Source organism: Serpula lacrymans (genome assembly GCF_000218685.1).
Source record: "Serpula lacrymans var. lacrymans S7.9 unplaced genomic scaffold SERLAscaffold_1, whole genome shotgun sequence".
NCBI classification, from domain to species: domain Eukaryota; kingdom Fungi; phylum Basidiomycota; class Agaricomycetes; order Boletales; family Serpulaceae; genus Serpula; species Serpula lacrymans.
The window spans coordinates 4843345-4863482 of record NW_006763290.1 but is presented as its reverse complement, the minus strand read 5'-3'; the positions used below and the strand labels follow the sequence as shown (position 1 = coordinate 4863482).

General features: G+C 45.6%; 5 protein-coding genes across 5 annotated transcripts; 2 read left to right on the top strand and 3 right to left on the bottom strand.

Annotated features, from left to right (window-relative positions):
- SERLADRAFT_376397 (uncharacterized protein) lies at positions 1–243 on the top strand (the record flags this gene model as incomplete). The annotated part of the gene is made up of 1 exon (XM_007312797.1): positions 1–243. The coding sequence occupies one exon, from the start codon at positions 1–3 to the stop codon at positions 241–243; it is 243 nt and encodes an 80-aa protein (XP_007312859.1).
- A 7367-nt stretch (positions 244–7610) lies between these two features.
- Positions 7611–8137, bottom strand: SERLADRAFT_376394 (uncharacterized protein; the record flags this gene model as incomplete). The annotated part of the gene is made up of 1 exon (XM_007312796.1): positions 7611–8137. One exon carries the CDS (start codon positions 8100–8102, stop codon positions 7932–7934), a length of 171 nt encoding a protein of 56 aa, XP_007312858.1.
- Positions 8138–14146: 6009 nt separating this feature from the next.
- SERLADRAFT_444550 (uncharacterized protein) lies at positions 14147–15779 on the bottom strand (the record flags this gene model as incomplete). The annotated part of the gene is made up of 5 exons (XM_007312795.1): positions 14147–14652; positions 14712–15129; positions 15186–15282; positions 15406–15624; positions 15739–15779. Coding segments are annotated over 5 exons (1003 nt in total), but the record flags the coding sequence as incomplete, so codon positions are not given.
- A 344-nt stretch (positions 15780–16123) lies between these two features.
- Positions 16124–18147, bottom strand: SERLADRAFT_455421 (uncharacterized protein; the record flags this gene model as incomplete). The annotated part of the gene is made up of 9 exons (XM_007312794.1): positions 16124–16493; positions 16554–16570; positions 16636–16810; positions 16869–16944; positions 16996–17138; positions 17190–17244; positions 17300–17570; positions 17625–17645; positions 17719–18147. 9 exons carry the CDS (start codon positions 17957–17959, stop codon positions 16386–16388), a joined length of 1107 nt encoding a protein of 368 aa, XP_007312856.1.
- Positions 18148–18266: 119 nt separating this feature from the next.
- SERLADRAFT_455415 (uncharacterized protein) lies at positions 18267–19565 on the top strand (the record flags this gene model as incomplete). The annotated part of the gene is made up of 5 exons (XM_007312793.1): positions 18267–18278; positions 18340–18407; positions 18583–18778; positions 18964–19335; positions 19389–19565. 5 exons carry the CDS (start codon positions 18276–18278, stop codon positions 19455–19457), a joined length of 708 nt encoding a protein of 235 aa, XP_007312855.1.
- Between the last annotated feature and the right edge of the window lie 573 nt (positions 19566–20138).

Below are 20138 nucleotides of genomic sequence, written 5' to 3'. Positions count from 1 at the left end.
ATGGCGAGACCCCAGACGAATCAGTATGCAAGAAGGTTCGAGGATCAACCTCAGAGAGGTGTATTCCCCGGACAAGGCGTACCCATGGATACAGACCGACAGAGTCGGTTCAGGTTATGTTACGGATGTGGCCAGCCGGGTCATATCGCAAGGAACTGCCCTCTGAAGAAAGTTGCAGCTAGAGAAGCAACCACAACCCAGGAGGAGACGAAGACGAAGGATTTTCTCGAAGGTCAGGAGTAAGCACGGACTCTCTGACCAGTAAGCACGGTTCGGAAAATGTATTTGTAACTGATAAATCAAAACATGTTTCCCAAAACCCACGTGCCGAGAAATACGCTAAGCCACATTCAGCAGAATGGTTGGCTCGACGAATTAAAGACCAGAAAGAAGAAAGAGCCAAAGCATTGGTTCGGAACTGGGCCTCACCCCAGTGTTACCCACACATCACGACGGATACAATCAATCTACTCAAGCAACACGATGAAGAGTATATCGTAGAGCAATTGAATGTGATCAAAGACTTCGCATCCCTCCCCCCATCTCATCAACGCAAACTCTCGCTACAATGTCAATTATCCACTATCGACGATCACCAGACGCATGTCATTCCAGTTTTGATAGATTCAGGATGCACAGATTCTATCATTGACGAAGCCTTTGTTCGGCAACACAACATTTCCACAAAACCACTGCCAACTCGTGTTATTGTCTCAAACGCCGATGGAACCAAGAATCGCACTGGACCTTTAACGGAATATGTGACACTTCGCCTAACTGTGGCAGGTCGCACGGAATTAATGGACTTCCTAGTCACTGGACAAAGAGAGGCCAGAATTTTATTAGGACACGACTGGCTACGACGCACGAATCCCAATATCAACTGGCAAACCAACACCATCACGTACCCTTCTGATGATACGGAGTATCACCCTGAAGACGGAGATAGAGTCATCGCTGTAGACTTACAGAGCAGGATTGACAAAATTTCCGTCGAAAGCAACGTATCTCAGACCAAAAGCCAACAGATTGCGGAAGAATCAGAACGAGCAAAGTCAACACTCACGTTCAGAGACGTCGTTCCCCCATTTTATCATCATTTTGAGCCAGTATTCACAAAAGCGTCATTTGACAAACTACCCCCACGACGAGTCTGGGATCACGCAATTGAACTCCTACCAGAAGCCAAAGGTCTAGACTGTAAAACGTATCCACTCAACCGAGATGAACAAATTCATCTTGACGAATTCTTGAAAGAGAACCTGGAGACAGGAAGGATCAGAGTATCGAAATCCCCTTACGCATCCCCGTTCTTCTTTATCAAGAAAAAAGACGGATCTCTCAGACCGGTACAAGACTATCGGAAACTCAACGCCCTCACAATTAAAAACCGATATACGTTACCCCTCATTTCAGAATTGATAAACCGACTCAAAGGAGCGAGATTCTTCACCAAGCTAGATGTCCGTTGGGGATATAATAATGTTCGAATCAAAGAAGGAGATGAGCACAAGGCCGCCTTCAGAACTAACAGAGGACTGTTCGAACCTCTGGTTATGTTCTTCGGACTCACGAACTCCCCAGCCACCTTTCAAACAATGATGGACCGACTTCTCAGAGACCTAATCAACGAAGGATCAGTTATCGTATACCTCGACGACATCATGATATTCACCGACTCGTTAGAAGAACACAGGAAGATCGTATCCAAAGTTCTTCAGATACTCGCAGACAATCAATTATATCTCAAGCCAGAGAAATGCGAGTTTGAAAGGAAAGAAGTCGAATATCTGGGAATGATCATCTCCCATGATACGATTTGTATGGACCCGCTAAAAGTACAGGCAGTTGCAGAATGGCCGATACCACGAACAAAGAAGGAGTTACAGTCATTCCTAGGGTTTTCAAACTTTTACAGACGATTCATCAGAGACTACGGAAAGATTGCCAAACCGCTGACGATTCTCACCGGAAAGGTAGACTGGGAGTGGGCTGAAGACCAACAACGAGCGTTCGACGTTCTCAAAAAGACAATCACCACTTCGCCCACACTCGCAATCCCTAACGACGAGGATCCATTCAAAGTTAAATGTGATGCCTCCAACTATGCCACGGGAGCAGTGTTATCCCAGCAGCAAGAAGGGAAATGGAGACCGGTCGCATTCCTGTCAAAATCGATGAACCCTGCAGAGAGAAATTACGCTATCTGGGATAAAGAAATGCTAGCGGTAATGCATGCGTTAGAAGAATGGCGACACCTCCTCATGGGAGCTAAACACCAGTTCACCATATTCACCGACCATCAAAACCTCACCTACTTCCGAGACCCCCAGAAGGTAAACAGACGACAAGCTAGGTGGATGGACACACTAGCGAGATACGATTTCAAGCTAGAGCATGTGAAAGGCTCGGCGAACACGAAAGCGGACCTACTTAGCCGAAGAGTAGACCATCCGAGAGGCGAGAGAGACAACGAAGGACAGGTCCTTCTACCTCAGCTCGCGGAAGCAAACATTTATACTATGGAGGACGTGTTAGAAGAACACTACCTGGATGAGCTGCTAGCTTCGCAGCACAAACTAGACGATTACGTAGTAAGGAAGTTGAAAGAAGATCCAAAAGTTTGGAAGAAACGAGACGGAATCGTTTGGATAGGAAATGAGAAAGAAGACGAGTTGACGTTAGGGTCCTTCAAAAACAAAATCTACGTACCCCAAGATCCGAAGTTGAGGGCACGTATTATCGAAGAAGAACATGACACGAGCCTCAGCGGACACCCAGGAGAAAGAAAGACGCACGAAGGAGTAAACCGATCATTCTGGTGGCCTAGCCTCAGGAGAGATATCAGGAAATATGTCGCAGGATGCGAGATATGTCAGAGAACAAAGTCGCATTGTCAAAAACCGCATGCTCCCCTCCATCCAAATCCGATCCCTGATCGTCCTTGGCAGATAATCACAACGGATCTCATCGGAGCATTACCAGAGTCAAACGGATACGACGCTATCCAGGTTTTTGTTGACAGATTCTCGAAAATGGCTCACTTCGTACCAACGCACGTTACTCTTGATTCGTTAGGCTACGCCAAACAACTACGAGATTCGGTTATACGACTACACGGCATCCCGGAAAAAATTATATCAGATAGAGGACCTCAATTCATGTCGAACTTCACCAAGGACTTCTATCAGACCCTTGGGATCGAACCCGGCCTGTCAACAGGTTACCACCCCCAAACTGATGGGCAATCCGAACGAATCAATCAAGACCTAGAACACTACCTACGCACGTTCATTAATCACCGACAAGACGACTGGGCTGATTGGCTAGCCATTGCCGAATTCACGTACAACAATCATCTCCACTCTGCGACCAATCAGACCCCCTTCTTCGTAAATTATGGTTCTCACACTCGCAAAGGGACCGGTCAGAAGCCTTCCGGACGTTCGCAGGCTGCCGAAGATTTCGCAACCTCTATGACAAAACTACACGAGCAAACTAGGCAATCATTATTACTTGCTAATCAAAACCTCAAAAAGTACTATGACCGAAAACGCACGGAAGCACGGGAATATCACAAAGGGGATAAGGTGTGGTTAGAAGGAACTCATATCTCCACCGATAGACCGATGAAGAAGTTAGATGACAAGCGATTTGGCCCGTTTACGGTAAAGGCAAAAGTCGGCCCATCCGCTTACCTCCTTGACGTCCCTAGATCCTGGAAGGCGATCCATCCCGTATTCAACGAAATCCTCTTATCGCCGTATCACACGCCGGAGTTTCCTAATCAACCTCGTACCTCGAAACCTCCGCCGATCCAAGTTGATGGCGCAGCCGAATACGAAGCCGAAGAAATCATTGCTTCTCGGCCCACTAAACTCAAAGGGGCTAAGCTCGATTACTTCGTCCATTGGAAGGGATACCCGATCACAGAGAGGACGTGGGAACCCGACCACCATTTGAAAAATTCCCCTTCACTTATTGCCACCTTCCACCGCAAACACCCTGCCGCCCCACGTGTCATCGCCTCTGCCGCCTTACGATTTCGTCCATACGAAAATTTCACTACAACAACCGAAAAACCCCGCCTTTTCGACTGGATCACAAACCGCTTCACGGACTGCGGCGCTAAGATTCTTGGGACAAGAATATAAAAGGGGGGGGTAATGTAAGGACCGTTTTACTATTTTCTTATCTTTGTTATGTCTTGGTTCTCAGACGCTTTTCCCGTTACACCTCTGGCTCTAGGGCTAGAGGTATCCTTTGCCATCTTACTTCTCATAGCCCTCACAGGCTTTCTTAACCATCGCTACCACTTTATATCACAGATCAGAGACTGGGCATCGCTCCCAGCTAGCCAGCACACTGGGTAGAGACTGGTAGTAGGCATCTCGCCAACCAGCTCCAAGCCCTAGTAAAGCCTGGTAATACTAATAAACGCCTTATCTAGAATCGTACCTCATCATGAGGATACGGTTCCTGACCACGCGTAACAATCTTCTATTATTAGTACAAGTCTCTCACCTGCTGATTAATCAAGTCAGAAGTCGTACGATAGTTACTCTCCCTTTTTCCTATTGGTTGATTAATTCCTCAGACCACTTTTCGTATATTCTCCTTTCGGTCTGAGGAACGGACAGTTCTCTATATAAAGACGTACCTATTCATGTATAGCTCCTTAGCTTTCTATTACTGAATTTACCCGCTTTACTCCTCAACAAGAACCTTTGAAGCTTACCTCTCAAAGTCCTCTACTCGCTATATTTCTAGCGTCTGTCGACCTCAAAGCTCATTGGACCCTTACTCCCTGCAAGTGCAGAAGGAGATAGGTTTAGTTTTTGTTATAGTTTATCGTTGCCTCACAGGGGGTGGTGTCAGGCAACAAATACGAAGCTATATAACAAAGCACAATGCCTGGTCAAGTCCTTGCTGGAAGGCGGTGAATCAGGGTATGAGAATGAAGAGTATCGGTATGAGCGCAAATCCAAACTAATATTGAACTAGAGAACAATACATCGAGTATGTACTTCTTTATATAGTGAACGGCGATGGTCAGACCGAGAAAGGGAAGAACTGAGAAAGTGGTCTGACCAGCTAGCTAACCAATAAGAAAAAAGGAGAAGGTGGTCCGATCTATCGTTTTTACTAATTGTATGAGAAAACGTATTGGTAAGGGATGTGCGATTGGCTGTATCAGTAAGCCCATGAGAAGGCGCTGACTCACAACCTTCTTCGCTTATCAATATTCCTCCAAAGTATTCCCAGACATAGCACTGGATTGTGGCTATGTCATCTGGATATCTTCTCGAGGGTCGACAACAAGTCTACCTTGTTGTAGGTACGATAGGACGTAAGTGTGAATAGAGAATAAGAAGAAAAAGGATAAAAGTAATAAGACACCTGCTGTAATCTCTAGTCCAAGGGCAAGAGGAGTGACGGGGATCGAGTCTGCTAACCACGACATGACAGGAATGCGATAAGAAAAATTGATTCCTCACAGGTGGAGGTGACAAGGAAGTAAACTAGAATGGGGATCCAGAAGCGACCGTCAGGTGAGAATAAAAAAGAGAGTAAGAGTCCCATGGTGGGGCTGAGTAAAGAAAAAAAGTAAGGGAGGACAATGAAAGTGAGGGCGCAATGTGTAGCCAGTGGCGACGCAAAAATTTGCCGAAATGCTGAAATGCCGAAAGTACCTAATGGAAAGCAAAGGTGAGCGCGACTGGATTGCCTAATAGAGGTGGTGCTGATCAGCCACAAGTTTGAAAAAGGCAATATTAGTTACTATTCCACGTGGCACTGTGCCTGTGTGGCGCAAAGGCAAGTCTTTTTGAATATTCACTTCATTTTTGACACCTGTCCATGCTACCAATCAACTTTTGTGCATGATAGCGCCCAGGACAAATTATTTTTGTAGGCACTGAGAAGTGTGAGGAGAAAAATATAATGTCTTTCCAATCAGAGAGGAAATATTAATATTAAGCATTGTCAAGGTTTTTCATACAAATAAGAGATATGTGAGAGTGCAATTTAAATTAAAGAGACAGATTACTGTATTGAAATTAATCATTGAGAAAAACAGTAGATAAAATCTTGTAGTAAATCAAAAATTTCACAGTACAATTGCACATAATCCAGTCATCCAGGATTTTTGACTCAGGTTCAACAGCAATAGGGAAATAACTGATGAACTTCAAAAATTTTGACCAGGAGAAGTGAAACACCAGTAGTTATAAAAGTAGCCCTGGTACCTGCTATATATTTTTACATCAAAAATTAGCCATGAAATCTCCACACTGTGAGGAATCAATTTTTCTAATTGCATTCCTGCTATGTCTTGGCTCTCTCAATCCTTTCCAACTACTCCTAGTTATCGGACTAGAAGTGACCCCTGCAACTCTTTTGCTCATTTCCTTTTCCCTTTTATTTTCCTTTCATAGTTGTGTTTTGTGGTGCTTACAACATAGGAGGCTCTTCTCTCATTCACAAAAAAATATCCCAATGACATAGCTCTGATCAAAAGCTGTGCACAGGAATACTTCAGTGAGAAATTAATCAGTGGTACAGACTGTGACTCAGCACCTTCTCATGGGGTTACTAATCTAGCCAATCACACATCCCTTACTAAGGACTTTTCCCACATGATTGTTGCCATAGTAAGAATTTACATCTACACTATACATTGAGCTACTAATACTTTACGTTGTTTCCTTCACACATCTTCCATTACCTTCATTTACACTTACACTTTCCTCTTTTCTAAACATTACATAAGCATTGGACTTTGAAATACTGTTACAAAAAGTCGGACATATTTTTCTCAACACCTCAGTCTTTACAATAATAGACTGAGGTATGCATAACATTCACTACGGATTTGTATTAATCACTAATGAATACCTTACAGTCTTTTATTTGACAGACATTTTATAGTGCATCAATGATTAGTAATATCACAACACAATGGGATCCGCACCCATGTACAGTGATTCTGGACCTTCTGGGCATGCAACCAATCAGTATGCTTTCCAAGTACACCTTGGTAGCTTAGTTGGTAAAGCACCAGACCATGAAAGCTGGAGTCCCAAGTTCAAGCCCTGGCCAATGCATATTTTCTCACACTATAAACAAATGTCATAATTTGTCAAGTAATTGCAATAGAAAGTATCACTTCTTCCTCTTTTTCTTATTAGTTGGTTATCTGGTCAGGCCATCAGGCCACTTCTTTATTCCTTTCTTCTTTCAGTCTGACCTTCATTATTCACTATAAAAGGAGTAGATACCTGATGTACAGTATTAATAAATCTAAGAGAAACTTAGCTGCTGCCCAAGATCTTATAGAAACAACTGATATTATTTACCTGGGAGAAACTACAATAGATGTCAGTCTAAGGTGATCTCTAATAAATGTAATATAACATACCTTAGCTGCTGCCCAAGAGTGTGAGGCAACGATAAACTATAACAAGAACTAAACCTATCTCCTTCTGCACTTGCAGGGAGTAAGGGTTCAATGAGCTTTGAGGTCGACAGACGCTATCAAATATAGCGAGTAGAGGACTTTTGAGAGGTAAGCTTCAAAGGTTCTCGTTGAGGAGTAAAGCGGGTAAATTCAGTAATAGAAAGCTAAGGAGCTATACATGAATAGGTACGTCTTTATATAGGGAACTGTCCGTTCCTCAGACCGAAAGGAGAATATACGAAAAGTGGTCTGAGGAATTAATCAACCAATAAGAAAAAGGGAGAGTAACTATCGTACGACTTCTGGCTTGATTAATCAGCAGGTGAGAGACTTGTACTAATAATAGAAGATTGTCACGCGTGGTCAGGAACCGTATCCTCAGGATGAGGTACGATTCTAGATAAGGCGTTATTAGTATTACCAGGCTTTACTGGGGCTTGGAGCTGGTTGGCGAGATGCCTACTACCAGTCCCTACCCAGTGTGCTGGCTGACTGGGAGCGATGCCCAGTCTCTGATCTGTGATATAAAATGGTAACAATGGTTAAGAAAGCCTGTGAGGGCTATGAGAAGTAGAACGGCAAACGATACCTCTAGCCCTAGAGCCAGAGGCGTAATGGGAAAAGCGTTCGAGAACCAAGACATAGTGAAGATAAGGAAATAATAAAATGGTCCTTACAAAGAGGTTATAGAAACAACTGGAGTATTTCTATACTAAACCCCCTACTACTTATAGTTGGAGGTGCTACTCGCTAAGGTAAGAAGACTCCTAGGAGAACAATGGCCACTTTAGCATAGACTGGGTTTATCCGGTTTTGTCACCTGACACATACCAGGTGTACTGTTGAGCACAACAAATAGTCTATAGCATGATTGATGTAGGTCGGTTGAGTAAGTGTGTATGACTAAATCAGAACTTGGTAATAAAACTAAGTAAAACTCAGCCGCTGCCCGAGAGGCTATAAAAATGACTTTATTATTTACCTAAGTGAAACTACAATAGATGTTAGTTTAAAGTGATCTCTAATAAATGTAATGTAACATACCTCAGCCGCTGCCCAAGAGGCTATAGAAACAACTAAGGTATTTCTATACTAAACCCCCTACTACTTATAGTCGGAGGTGCTACTCGCTACAGTATAATGACTCCTAGGAGTACAATTGTGCTCCTAGGAGAACAATGGTTACTCCATGGAGTGGTGGCTATGCTCCATGGAGAACAATGGCTGCTTTGGCAGAGACTGGGTTTATCCGGTTTTGTCACTCCCACTCGAGTGCAACCGTAGTCCCATAGCTTTAGAGAATTTCCAGTGTTTTTCATGAGTGAGGGGTTTAGTGAGAATGTTTATTTCCGTTGAATGTGTTTTGTGCGAGCACGGAATTGTGGATCTCGTGTAAGAATGATAGCTACTTGATTGTCACAGTGCAATGTTGTAGGTCCATTTTGAGCATGTCCAATTTCTTCAAAAAATGTCCGAAGCCATGCAAGGTGTTGTCCAGCATTGCTCAATCCAATGTACTCTGACTCCGTGGAGGATAAAGCGACCATGCTTTGTCTTTTGCTTGTCCAGGAGATTGCTCCTTGGATGGTGATAAAGATAAACCCTGATGTTGATCGAGACGTGTCTGGGTCTCCAGACCAATCTGCATCTGAATATCCATAGAAATCCATGTCCATGGAGACATCTGTGCCATCATATCGTAGTTCCATGTCCCTGGTTGCTTTCAGATATCGGAGGACACATTTTGCAGCTTCCCAGTGATGGCTCCTTGGAGCTGAGCTATGCCTGCTTAGTATTCCAACAACGTAGGCAATGTCTGGGCGGGTTCCAAGCATGGCATACATGAGGGAGCCTACAATTGAGAGGTATGACACTTGACGCCCTTCAATATGCATCTCGTGTTGCACAATATCTTCCCCTGGAGCATTTGCAAGGAGTTTTGATCCATGGGCCATTGGTGTCCATACTGGTTTGCAGTTCTTCATTCCAGTACGCTCCAGGACTGTGTCAATGTATTGGCGTTGCAATAGGGATATTGTTTTGTTTGAATGATCACGTTGGATTTCTATTCCAAGGATGTATTTTGCTTCTCCAAGGTCCCGCATTTTGAATATGGATTCAAGTTTGGCTTTTGTGATATCCATGAATTTTTGGGATGAAGCTTCTAGGAGGAGGTCATCTACATAGACAACAACAAAGCATCTTTGTTTGTTGTCCCGGAATACATAGAGACATGTTTCTGCATTTAGTCTTGTAAAACCGAGCTCCTGGAGCTTGCGATCAAAAGTTTTGTTCCATGTACGACCAGCTTGTTTTAACCCGTAGATGGATTTTCTTCAATCTCCAGCAGTATCCAGGTTGGATAGGAACACCCCCTGGAGGAAGCATGTACAGTTCTTCTTCAAGTTCTCCATTGAGATAAGCTGTGGATACGTCCATTTGATCAAGTTCTAGGTCGTACTTTGCTGCCAGGGCTAGAATAATTCGGATTGACTCTAAGTTTGCAACCGGAGCAAAAACCTCCTGGTGATCAATCCCCTCCCTTTGAGTAAAACCTCGTGCAACAATGCGGAGTTTGTATCTCTCAATGTTTCCGTTTTGATCAAACTTGATCCGGAACACAGGTTTTGATGTGATGGGTTTTACTCCCTTCGGAAGTGGAACAGTGTCATATACTGCATTAGTATTGAGACTTAGGAGTTCCTCCTCCAAGGCAGACTTCCGTAATTCTCCATCCGGACGTGATAAGGCTTCCTTTAGTGTCCTTGGAAGGTCTGTGTTAGATGGACCGGTACTTGCTATTCCAGCAAAGAATGTCTCCTCTGTATCAGATGTTTCTTCATGAACCTTAGGAGTGTTAGGTTTCTCCATGGAGTTGTCATGCTGCTCTTTTCAAGACTGTTCCTCATCTAGAGTCCTTTGATAATCTCGGTTTTTGTCTGCAGGACGGGTCTGGCGACTGCTTCTGCGTACTCCTAGGACTTCAGCAGGCATGACTGCTCTTTTAGGAACTTGTGCAGGTACTCCAGGGAGTAGACACATTTGTGTATTTGTTGCCCCACTCACTCCTAAAGGTGTTGAATCACTCCTCGGAGGTGTTGGATGACTCCTTGGAGGTGTTGTATGCCTTCCAGAAGCTGATCCAATGGACAGGCTGTCTAGCTGTATTCGGACTTTTTCCACATCAGCTGGCTGTATGTTGAGGGGCTGTCCTCCCACTGACTGTAACTCTACTTTGGCTTTCCGTTCTGAAGATGGCCAGTGTTCAGGTCTTGGTTGTAGAGACTGTTGTGGAGGGTGTCTTAGCTGATCAGGTGCTCCCACTGCTCTCGGAACGTCTCCACAGAGGTATTGCCCCACTGCTCTCGGAACATCTTCATGCTGATATGGTTCCATTGCTTGTGGAACATCTCCTTGGAGATGTGGTTCCATTTGCAATTCATTTGGATCTCGGATCTGAGGGTCAGGATCATCCTCCTCCAATGTTTTTTGGTCTGGATAGTGAGCATTCTCTGGAATGAGTCCCTCCCACTGATCTGTGCTAGTGTCTGTGTTCCAGGGAGCAGTGTCATCCTTTTGTACCTTTCCGGATTCATTGAATATGACATGCCGACTGGAAAACACAGTCCGTTTTTCAGTGTCTAGGAGTTTGTAGGCTTGCTTTCCATGTGTGTAGCCAATCATTATGGCTTTGCGCCCCTTGGAGTAAAATTTCCCTTGCCTTTTGTCTTTCGGAATCAAGGCATATGCTTGGCATCCGAAAGGGCAAAACAAAGTTGGATCAACTCTCCTTTTAAACAGTATTTCATATGGGGTCTTTCCATGGAGTCCTGATGCTAGGCTGCGTGCTGTGATATATGCAGCTGTTTGCATGGCATCTACCCAAAATGACTTTGGGAGCTTGGAATCATGGAGCATAGTGGTTGCTAATGTAGCCAATGTCTGATTCATGCGTTCTGCAATGCCATTTTGTTCTGGAGTATCTGCAGCTGTAGTTTCTTGGATGACACCATCTCCTCGGAGTTGATTTTTGAATGCATTGCCAGTATATTCTCCTCCCCCATTGCTCCGGAGGAATTCTGTGTTTAGTGGAGTGAAGTTTTCTTCTCCCAAATGAGTCCGGAAGAATGTTTGGACATCTTCTTTCCATTGCTTGTATCATTCCAGTGCTTCACTTTTATGTTTTAGGAAATATATCCATGGAAATTTAGAGAAATCATCTACAATGATAATCCAGTACCAAAAACCCTCCCTGGAAGTTGGTTTGATTGGTCCTCCAACATCTGTGTGCACAATTTGTATGGGGCGCTTGGCTCGGTTTCCTCCAGTGGACTTGAAAGGTAATTTCTTTATCTTTCCTAAAGCACAAGGTTCACAAAACTCTGGGGTCCCGGTAAGGGTGTCTATGTCCTGGAGCTGTCTTTTTGTAACCATTCGTGGCAAGCGGTCCATTCCAATGTGTCCCATTCTCCTGTGCAATATATTTACATCTACTGCTGCAAAAGCTGACTCCGGGTTGATTTTGGGTTTTGCTTGGATGTGATAAAGTCCTCGCTTGTGTAACGCAGTGAGGATAAGTTCCTCCTTTTTCCGAACTTCACAAGCATTTGACCCTGCTGGAAAAAGTGTTGATAACCCCATTTTGGACAATTTGTGGACAGAGACGAGTGCTAACGTGAAATTTGGCACAAGTAAGACATTTGACAGTGCAATATTGTAGTCCTTTTTGCCAACAGTTGCTTGTAGGATTACTGTTCCAATGCCAATGGCATTTACAGAGGATTCATCCCCAAAACTGATTGTCCTCGGAGGATGCAGAACATGGTATGTTCCTGGCTCAAACCAGGAGCGGTGAGGGACCATGTGGGATGTTGCTCCGGAGTCAATAATAATTGTTGTTTTGGTCTTATCGGGTTCCGACACAAGGTAAGCTTGAATGTGTTTAGTAAGGGGCTTGGAAATATGTACATGTTCCAATGCAATATGACTCTGTTCCTCCTCGGAGTCAGATCCAGATGATTGCTCCGCTGTATTTGCCTTTTCCTTCTTCCTTTGACCTTTTCCAGCTGACTGAAGTGTTTGACACTCCGAGGTGTTGTGTGTTTTGGCTTTGTGGAAGTCACACCACTTCTCCTCGGATTTGAGTGCTGTTTCGGAACCTCCAGGGGCCTTCCCTGACTGTCGTGCAACTTCTGCAGTGATCCGGATCTCAACTGCATCAAAGGTAATTTTATTTTCTTCAATTGTGTTGATTACTGATGACTGAAATATTTGCCATTCAGGAGTGCATGGGAGAGATTGGAGAAGAGCGAAGGCCATGAGTTTGGTATCAACTCCTAGTTTCATTCCGGAGAGGTGTGAATCAATTGTCCGGATTTTTGCAATGTGGTCCTGGATAGGTGATGTCCCATCCCAGGACAATTTGGTGAGTTGCTGGAATGAATAGAAGGCCGAGGCAATGTTGGACGTTTGATGAAGTGAGACAAGTTTATCAAATAACTCCTTGGAGCTGGTGAGGTCTCCAGTCCTCATTAGGAGGGCATCAGAGATGTGGTCCTGGATGATTCCATGTGCCTTCTCATCCTTAAGTATCCAGGTGATCTCAGGATCCTCCGAGGAGGTAGGTTTTCCTGGTGAGGGCTTAAGCTCCTCTCCAGTAACAACCCGGAGAACTTTTTCCCGACGTAGCTTTGAGATGATCCGGAGTTTCCATATCTGAAAATTATTGGGTCCAGTGAGAACTGGACATGCGGATGTATCGCGTGCTGTGGTCATGGTTCCGAGGTTGCCGTTTCAAATAAGAATTATTTCCTGCGTAGCTTTTGCACACCAGGGCTCATAACCTAATAAAACTAAGTGAAGCTACAATGGATGTTAGTTTAAGGTGATCTCTAATAAATGTAATGTAACATACCTCAGCCGCTGCCCGAGAGGCTATAGAAACAACTGAGGTATTTCTATACTAAACCCCCTACTACTTATAGTTGGAGGTGCTACTCGCTACAGTATAATGACTCCTAGGAGTACAATGGTGACTCCATGGAGTGGTGGCTATACTCCATAGAGAACAATGGCTGCTTTGGCAGAGACCGGGTTTATCCGGTTTTGTCACTTGGTCTGTGCCATTTCATGTCTCTAATTATGAATTGAGCCCTACTAACCTATGATACCAGGAATAGCAATAAGAATGAAGTGAGCAGATAAGGTCACATAATAAAATCAGTTGTAATCAATATAGCTTATAACCTATAGACACAAAAGTGATCTTAGCATTGCATGCACAGAATCACTGTCAGATTGACAGTCATAAAGACATACACAGAGAATGCACTACATATGAGAATGGGAATTTAATGTAGAATGCCTATTGGAGTTTGAAAGAGTTTGTGATAATGACAATATTGTGTCAACTCGAATGCCATTTTGCCAAGGTGCACCGCCCAAGTGTCATGACACTCACACATCACTAGCTATATGCATAGCATATGGTGCTGGGCAACCAATACATACCCAACAAACGCAACCCGGTTGTCAGCGCAAACTCACAACGACCTTCATTGGCTCACTTTTATTAGCAAGACACAATATTGCCTAGCTCACGACGAGTATTACACTCGGGTAAAAAAAAACCCGGAACCAAGTTGCTGACGAGGCCTTTGTATTGTGAAAGCACGCCAAAATATCAAACAAGTTACTTGAATTGCATTGTTTTCGTAATTTCTCGTCTGTCATCAAATTGAATGAAATGTTTTCGAGCATTGCTGACGGTAGTAAATCATGATGACATCAGAAATGGAGATGAAAAGAAAGGTATAACTCGCATGAGAAACCATAACAAATCAAGCGATCGCTAGCAGAACCAGGAAGAACTGGATAGATAGGCAGAGGTAAAGAGAGCGATCGATATCAATGATATAACCATAGCTTTTTCGGGGTTGGCTTGGTACTATACGCCCAAATTTCACTTATGCCAAAGAGGGAAAGGCTTTCTCGTCATCGACGTCGACATGGGCAACTGCATTGCCAGGGGCACGACCTCTGCCAGAGCCACGACCACGTCCGCCGCGCCCTCCGTCTGTGCCCCTCTCGCCGCCACGACCTCCACGACCGCCACGAGGGCGCTCGAATCGGGCATCTATCTCGAGATATACCTTTTCTCTCTTCTCAGTCCGAGTCTTGGGCGCAGATTTAGTCTACAACAGATAAAGATATGTTGAGGCTGTGACACAACAATTGCAACAGATAATTGTACCTTGCCGGCGAAGTAAACACTTTCTTCCTCGCCTTTCTTCAAAGGGGCAACACCATCCCAAATTGTATCCTCAGCACCTTCGTTAGCCTTCCGAACCTCCAACTTGGGCACGGCAGAAGCGTCTTTTTCCTTCTTCTGGGCGAGATACTGGTCTAGAGTAAGAGTATTGTCCTCCTCTTCCGGCTCTCTTTCCCTCCTGCGCCCCTCAGGCTGTTCTGCACCAGCAGGTGCGGGAGCAGCTCCCTCCGCAGCAGGGGGGGCGCCCCAAGCATCTTCAACAGCGTCAGTAGCACCACCAGCCCAATCATTAAGCCCAGTAGCTTCGACAGCTGCGTCGTTGGTGGCAGCCTCTTCGACCTTCAACTCGCTGTTGCCATCATCACCGCCCCAAGACTGGTGAACTTTCTTTTCGGAATCACTACGTTAGGGTAAAAATCCAATCAAATATTCATAAAAATAAGGTACTGTACTTACGTTTTGCCTGTGGCACTGTGCCTATCAAGTGGTCGGCGTCCTCCACGGGGAGCACCGCGACCTCTGCCGCGACCACGACCACGACCTTCGCCGTTAGCTGTCACACAATTATGAAGTATGAAATCCACAGCAATGGGAGTAATGTAAATAAAGAAAATACCGCGAATGAACCATAGATTAACAATCCCTTATGTGTTTAGATGAGCACAACCATGCTTACGTTTTCTCTTGGCATCCTCTCCACCTAGAGTGGGCTCTTCAGCAGTGCCCTGCCTCTCTCTACCGGCAGAAGGGTTTCCTGAGCCTCCTCCTCTGGCGTAGTATCGGCCACCACGGGATGCAGGACCACCCCTGCTCTTTTGAGTATCCCGAGCAGCATCAGGGGCTGGCTGAGGAGCATCCTTCGATGCAACGGGGGCAGCTGGTGGAGAATCGTCCTCTGATCACGATGTCGGATTAAACGTAGGAAAGAGAGAACATATCGATAACAGCAATAAAAGTTTGTGGCTAAATGAAAACACGACTAAACTAGAGATATGGGTGTCAAACTCACCATCCAAAAGAGCAAACGGGTTTTTAGTAGCCACCGACATCTTTGACGGGGCGTTTTTGGCTAGTCAGTCAGCGCGGGTGACTGGTTATGCAGAGAGAGCCAGGTGATGGAAAGCTGCAGTATAGGGAACCACAGAGTGGAGATACGAGGGAGCCAGCTAACTAAGGTTTACAGTACAATCTTTCCGATATCTTGGGGTCCCTACCAAGCCACCGCAGAAGCGTCTGTACAGTTTTACCACCTCATCGGGATGTGCCGAGGACCCCAGTCGGATTGTTCTACTCAGTGTACTTAGTCATTTTGTCAACAAGTTTCCACAACCTAGATGTGTGAATCTGGAATGCCTGAAACCCCATCATTATCTATAATAGTCCACTGGAAATTCCTAAGAAATCTAGTATGCCATTGTAGGGGTATGACGACAAAGTTCCTAACTGCATCTATAATCAGTGGAAAGTCGTCATACTACCAAATAAGATGACAGAGCAGCAGAACGTGCACATCTGAATAAGTCGACGTATGCCTATCGCAAGGTAATGTTTGTATTTTGTGGTTAAATTGAGGTGGTATCTGGGAGTGGACGCGAGCATAATAAAGTAGACATTCTCTCGCTGCCAGGGGGATGGCCGAACAATCCCGTCACATCTCTATTCCAGCACCATGCCTTGGGGAATAACATTTTCTTTGCTAGCTACGCGAGCTTGCTGAAAACTTCCCATACCTTCGAGGCCCCATCGTCCCATCATGGCCTTGTCCTATATGAAATTCGTGTCAGTGTGGGCGGGAAGATGAGACAAATCATGAGGTATACACACCTCATCCCATGGTGCACCTAACATGCGCTCAACGTCAGCATTCTGCTTATTTAATTTAATGTAACTGAAACTTCCAACGTACAAGGCGTCGTTAACATCTGATCCCCAGTGAAGATGGCGTTAGCTCCAGCCATGAAACACATTGCTTGCTCCGATTCGGCTAGGGTATTCCTCCCGGCGGCGAGTCTGATGATGGTGTCGGGGAGGACGATGCGAGCTGTGGCTATGGTTCGTAATAGGGTATGATAAGGTACAACCTGATTGAGATTAGGATCAGCCATCCGTTCATTCGCATGGAGAGTGAAGATGGATCACATCATTGCCCTCTAGAGGAGTTCCTGGTATAGGTACTAGAGCATTGACGGGGAAAGATTCAGGGTGCTCAGGCATACTGATTGTAAACATCAGTTAACGCAGTGGTTGAACCCTACTCCAGACGCACTTTGCAACTTCCCAAATCAGACCCACTCTGTCTTCATCTGATTCTCCAAGACCAAGGATGCCACCAGAGCATACACTGATACCTGCGTCTCTAACAGCGGTGATGGTATCAAGACGTTCATCGTATGACCTAGAAGTGATAACCTAAAAATTACTGCATTGGTGAGAATTGACTACTGAGACGAAATTATTTACCTGCGGGTAAAATTCTCGAGAAGTGTCAAGATTGTGGTTGTAAGCAGTCAATCCTCTACAAAACTCAGTTGAGTGAATGTAGTACGCATAGAGGGAGGTACTAAACTTACGCTTCCTTCAGCTGGGCAGCTTGTTGTGGAGACAGCATTCCAAGGGTCGTACAGACTTCCATTCCCATCGATCGCACCTCCCGGACCATCTGCAAGATTCTTTCGAATCCCCTTTTCCGGCCGGCGAGATCTCTCCAAGCAGCTCCCATGCAAAATCTGGTGCTGCCGTTCTCCTTCGCCCTCCGCGCTGCTTCGATCACAGGCCCGATTTCAAGAAGAGGCGAAGCCTTGGTCGGCGTTGAGTAACGAGAAGACTGCGAACAGTATGAACCTTTGCATATAAGTGAGTCTGCATCGAAATTGCCATATCAGGAATATAGATTACAATCCTCGGAGCATCCGCCAGCTGAAGAAATGAAGCAGTGTGACGTTAGTTAGTTAGATCACGGTCTGTGAGGTGATAAAGCGGGTGTGCGTACTTTTGATGTTCATCAGAGTACAGAGCTGGATCTTGGTTGGATCATGATGTTGACGGTGCACGTTAGTTGCGCGAAATACGAGATCGAGCAGCGGGTGATCGTATATTTTCTGTATGTCCTCACGCGCCCAATCTTGTTTTGATGAAAATGCCCTGGCCGAGGGACTACTGAACGTTTGCCTGGCCGAGGAGAGCGTGGATTGAACAGGAAGGCGGCGCAGCAGGAAGGCAGCTCGATGCATTTGAACGCGATTCCGGTGTAGTACGTGTGTGGGTATGTGTAGCCCAAAGACAAGAGGATTTGGTGATTAAAAAGGGCGTAAAAAACAAAGATAGGCCCAGAGAACAAGTCAGTAAGATATATGTACCCCCAACGGTTATCACTTCTTCATCTGTTGAGCTATCGCCGCAAGAAAGCTGTCGGCTTTCCGCAGAACTCGGCCGGCCACTCTCCCGCGATTTATCGTCTGTGAGTGCGGCGCTTCCCGAGCGGACGAGAGCCTGCCCTGAATGGACCGTTGGCCTTAAAATCCTTCCACTTGCACCGTCGTCCAATCCATGGTTCGTATTTTGCATTTAATTTATAGAATGCGTCGTAACTGTTGTTCGTTGGCATGTCTAGCCTCCAAAAACCATCATACGACGGGAGGAGTGGGAACGTAGATTGCATGACGTGCAAGTCACCAAAGAGTAAGTCATCTTTGTCGCGTTTTATTATGGATTGCGAAGATGAACAAACATAATGGGAATCTCTCTGACTTATGAGATGAGATAAAAATGTTTTGCATGTATTAGCTGATGCTTTCTCTTATTCTTTGATTGAATATTATTGGAATTTTGTACTGACTATCGTCTTTTATCCCAGTGACTTGAACCGTCTCATTATGGATTATCTTGTGATCGAAGGGTACAAGTCGGCTGCAGAAGAGTTTAGCCAAGAAGCGAATATAACAGCTGCGATTGATTTTGCAAGTATTGAAAGCAGAATGGACATACGCGAAGCTCTTCAACGAGGCGATGTGCATGAAGCGATCACTCGTGTGAACGACCTTAATCCGGAGGTGAGCACACGATCGCTTTTGGAAGGCTTTGTATTCAAAGCCAAATGATTAAAACGTTTCATGCACCACTCTCAGACTTTTCGAAGTCGGTGATGAGACTTGTAAACACCAAAACTTCAGTCTTCAATATGATCTCTTCCTTCTGTTTAGTTGTTGATGCAAGATGGCTGACACTGTTATAACAGATCCTGGACACGAATCCTGCGCTGTACTTTCATTTGCAACAACAGCAATTGATCGAGCATATCAGGCACGGGCGCATTCAGGAAGCGTTGACGTTTGCTGAAGCGGAGTTGGCACCGAGGGGAGAGGAAAGTCCCGAGTTCCTTTCTGAATTAGAGCGGACGATGGCGCTTTTGGCGTTTGATTCATCGTCACTAGCACCATCAGCTGTGTCTGAACTGCTTTCTCCCGCGCAGAGGATGAAGACTGCAGGGGAAGTGAATGCGGCGATACTAGAAAGCTTTAGCCAAGGGAAAGAGGTGAAGCTGGTACAGTTGTTGAAGCTGCTTGCATGGGGCGAGTGGATGCTGAGTGAGCGTGCAGAGTTTCCAAAGGTGAGGAGCGGTAGCAGTGATGGGCTGATGTGATTCTGACATGCTATTATAAGCTTGACCTGCAGGCTGCGCTTCCTGGACATGGAGAGGGGATGGGTGAGGATGAATATATGCACGAGTAGAGTATAGATTGTGTAACATGATAGATGTATATTAGCGACTGAACGCCTGAATTAAAGTGCGAATAGTCGGGAGCAGGGATGATTGATGGTGCGCTTGGCATGCTGGAATGAGCCCTGGGTGTTGGCGAATGTGTGTCGAGTACGTACAGCGCCATGCATGTAGTGGAGAGCGGCGTTGGGTCGTCGGCTGGAGTACGGGGCCGGGGAGAGGCCGTGCCGAGGGTAGCAACGCTGGGTGGAGGCCTTGCCGTTGCCAGACTGTTACCAGACTGTCAGCGGCTGTAAAGACAACAGACAAGGTCCATCCCTTACGTAAGCCACACCTGCCGTCTCTGCCTCGGTCTGTCAACGCCATCTCCAGTTCGCCATCCTACCATTTGGCCAGCTGCAAACTCTTCTGGCAACCAGCGAGTCTGTCGCCCACCTCTCACTCAAAGGCCTCCTTTCCCTTCCCCACGTCGTCCCCACCGGTGAGCTCGTCCCTCTCCCCCTCCTGCTTTTTTCACTCACTCCTCCCTCATCAGACGACGGCCACGACAGCCTTAGCAAGCCATGTCTGAGGACACAAAGTCGAGCTACGCAAGAAGAACAGGCCAGCGAAAGATCCTCATTGTCGCAAATCCCGACGACATTGACAGTAGCGATGACGACCACATCCCTCCCTCACACCAGTCACAAGGC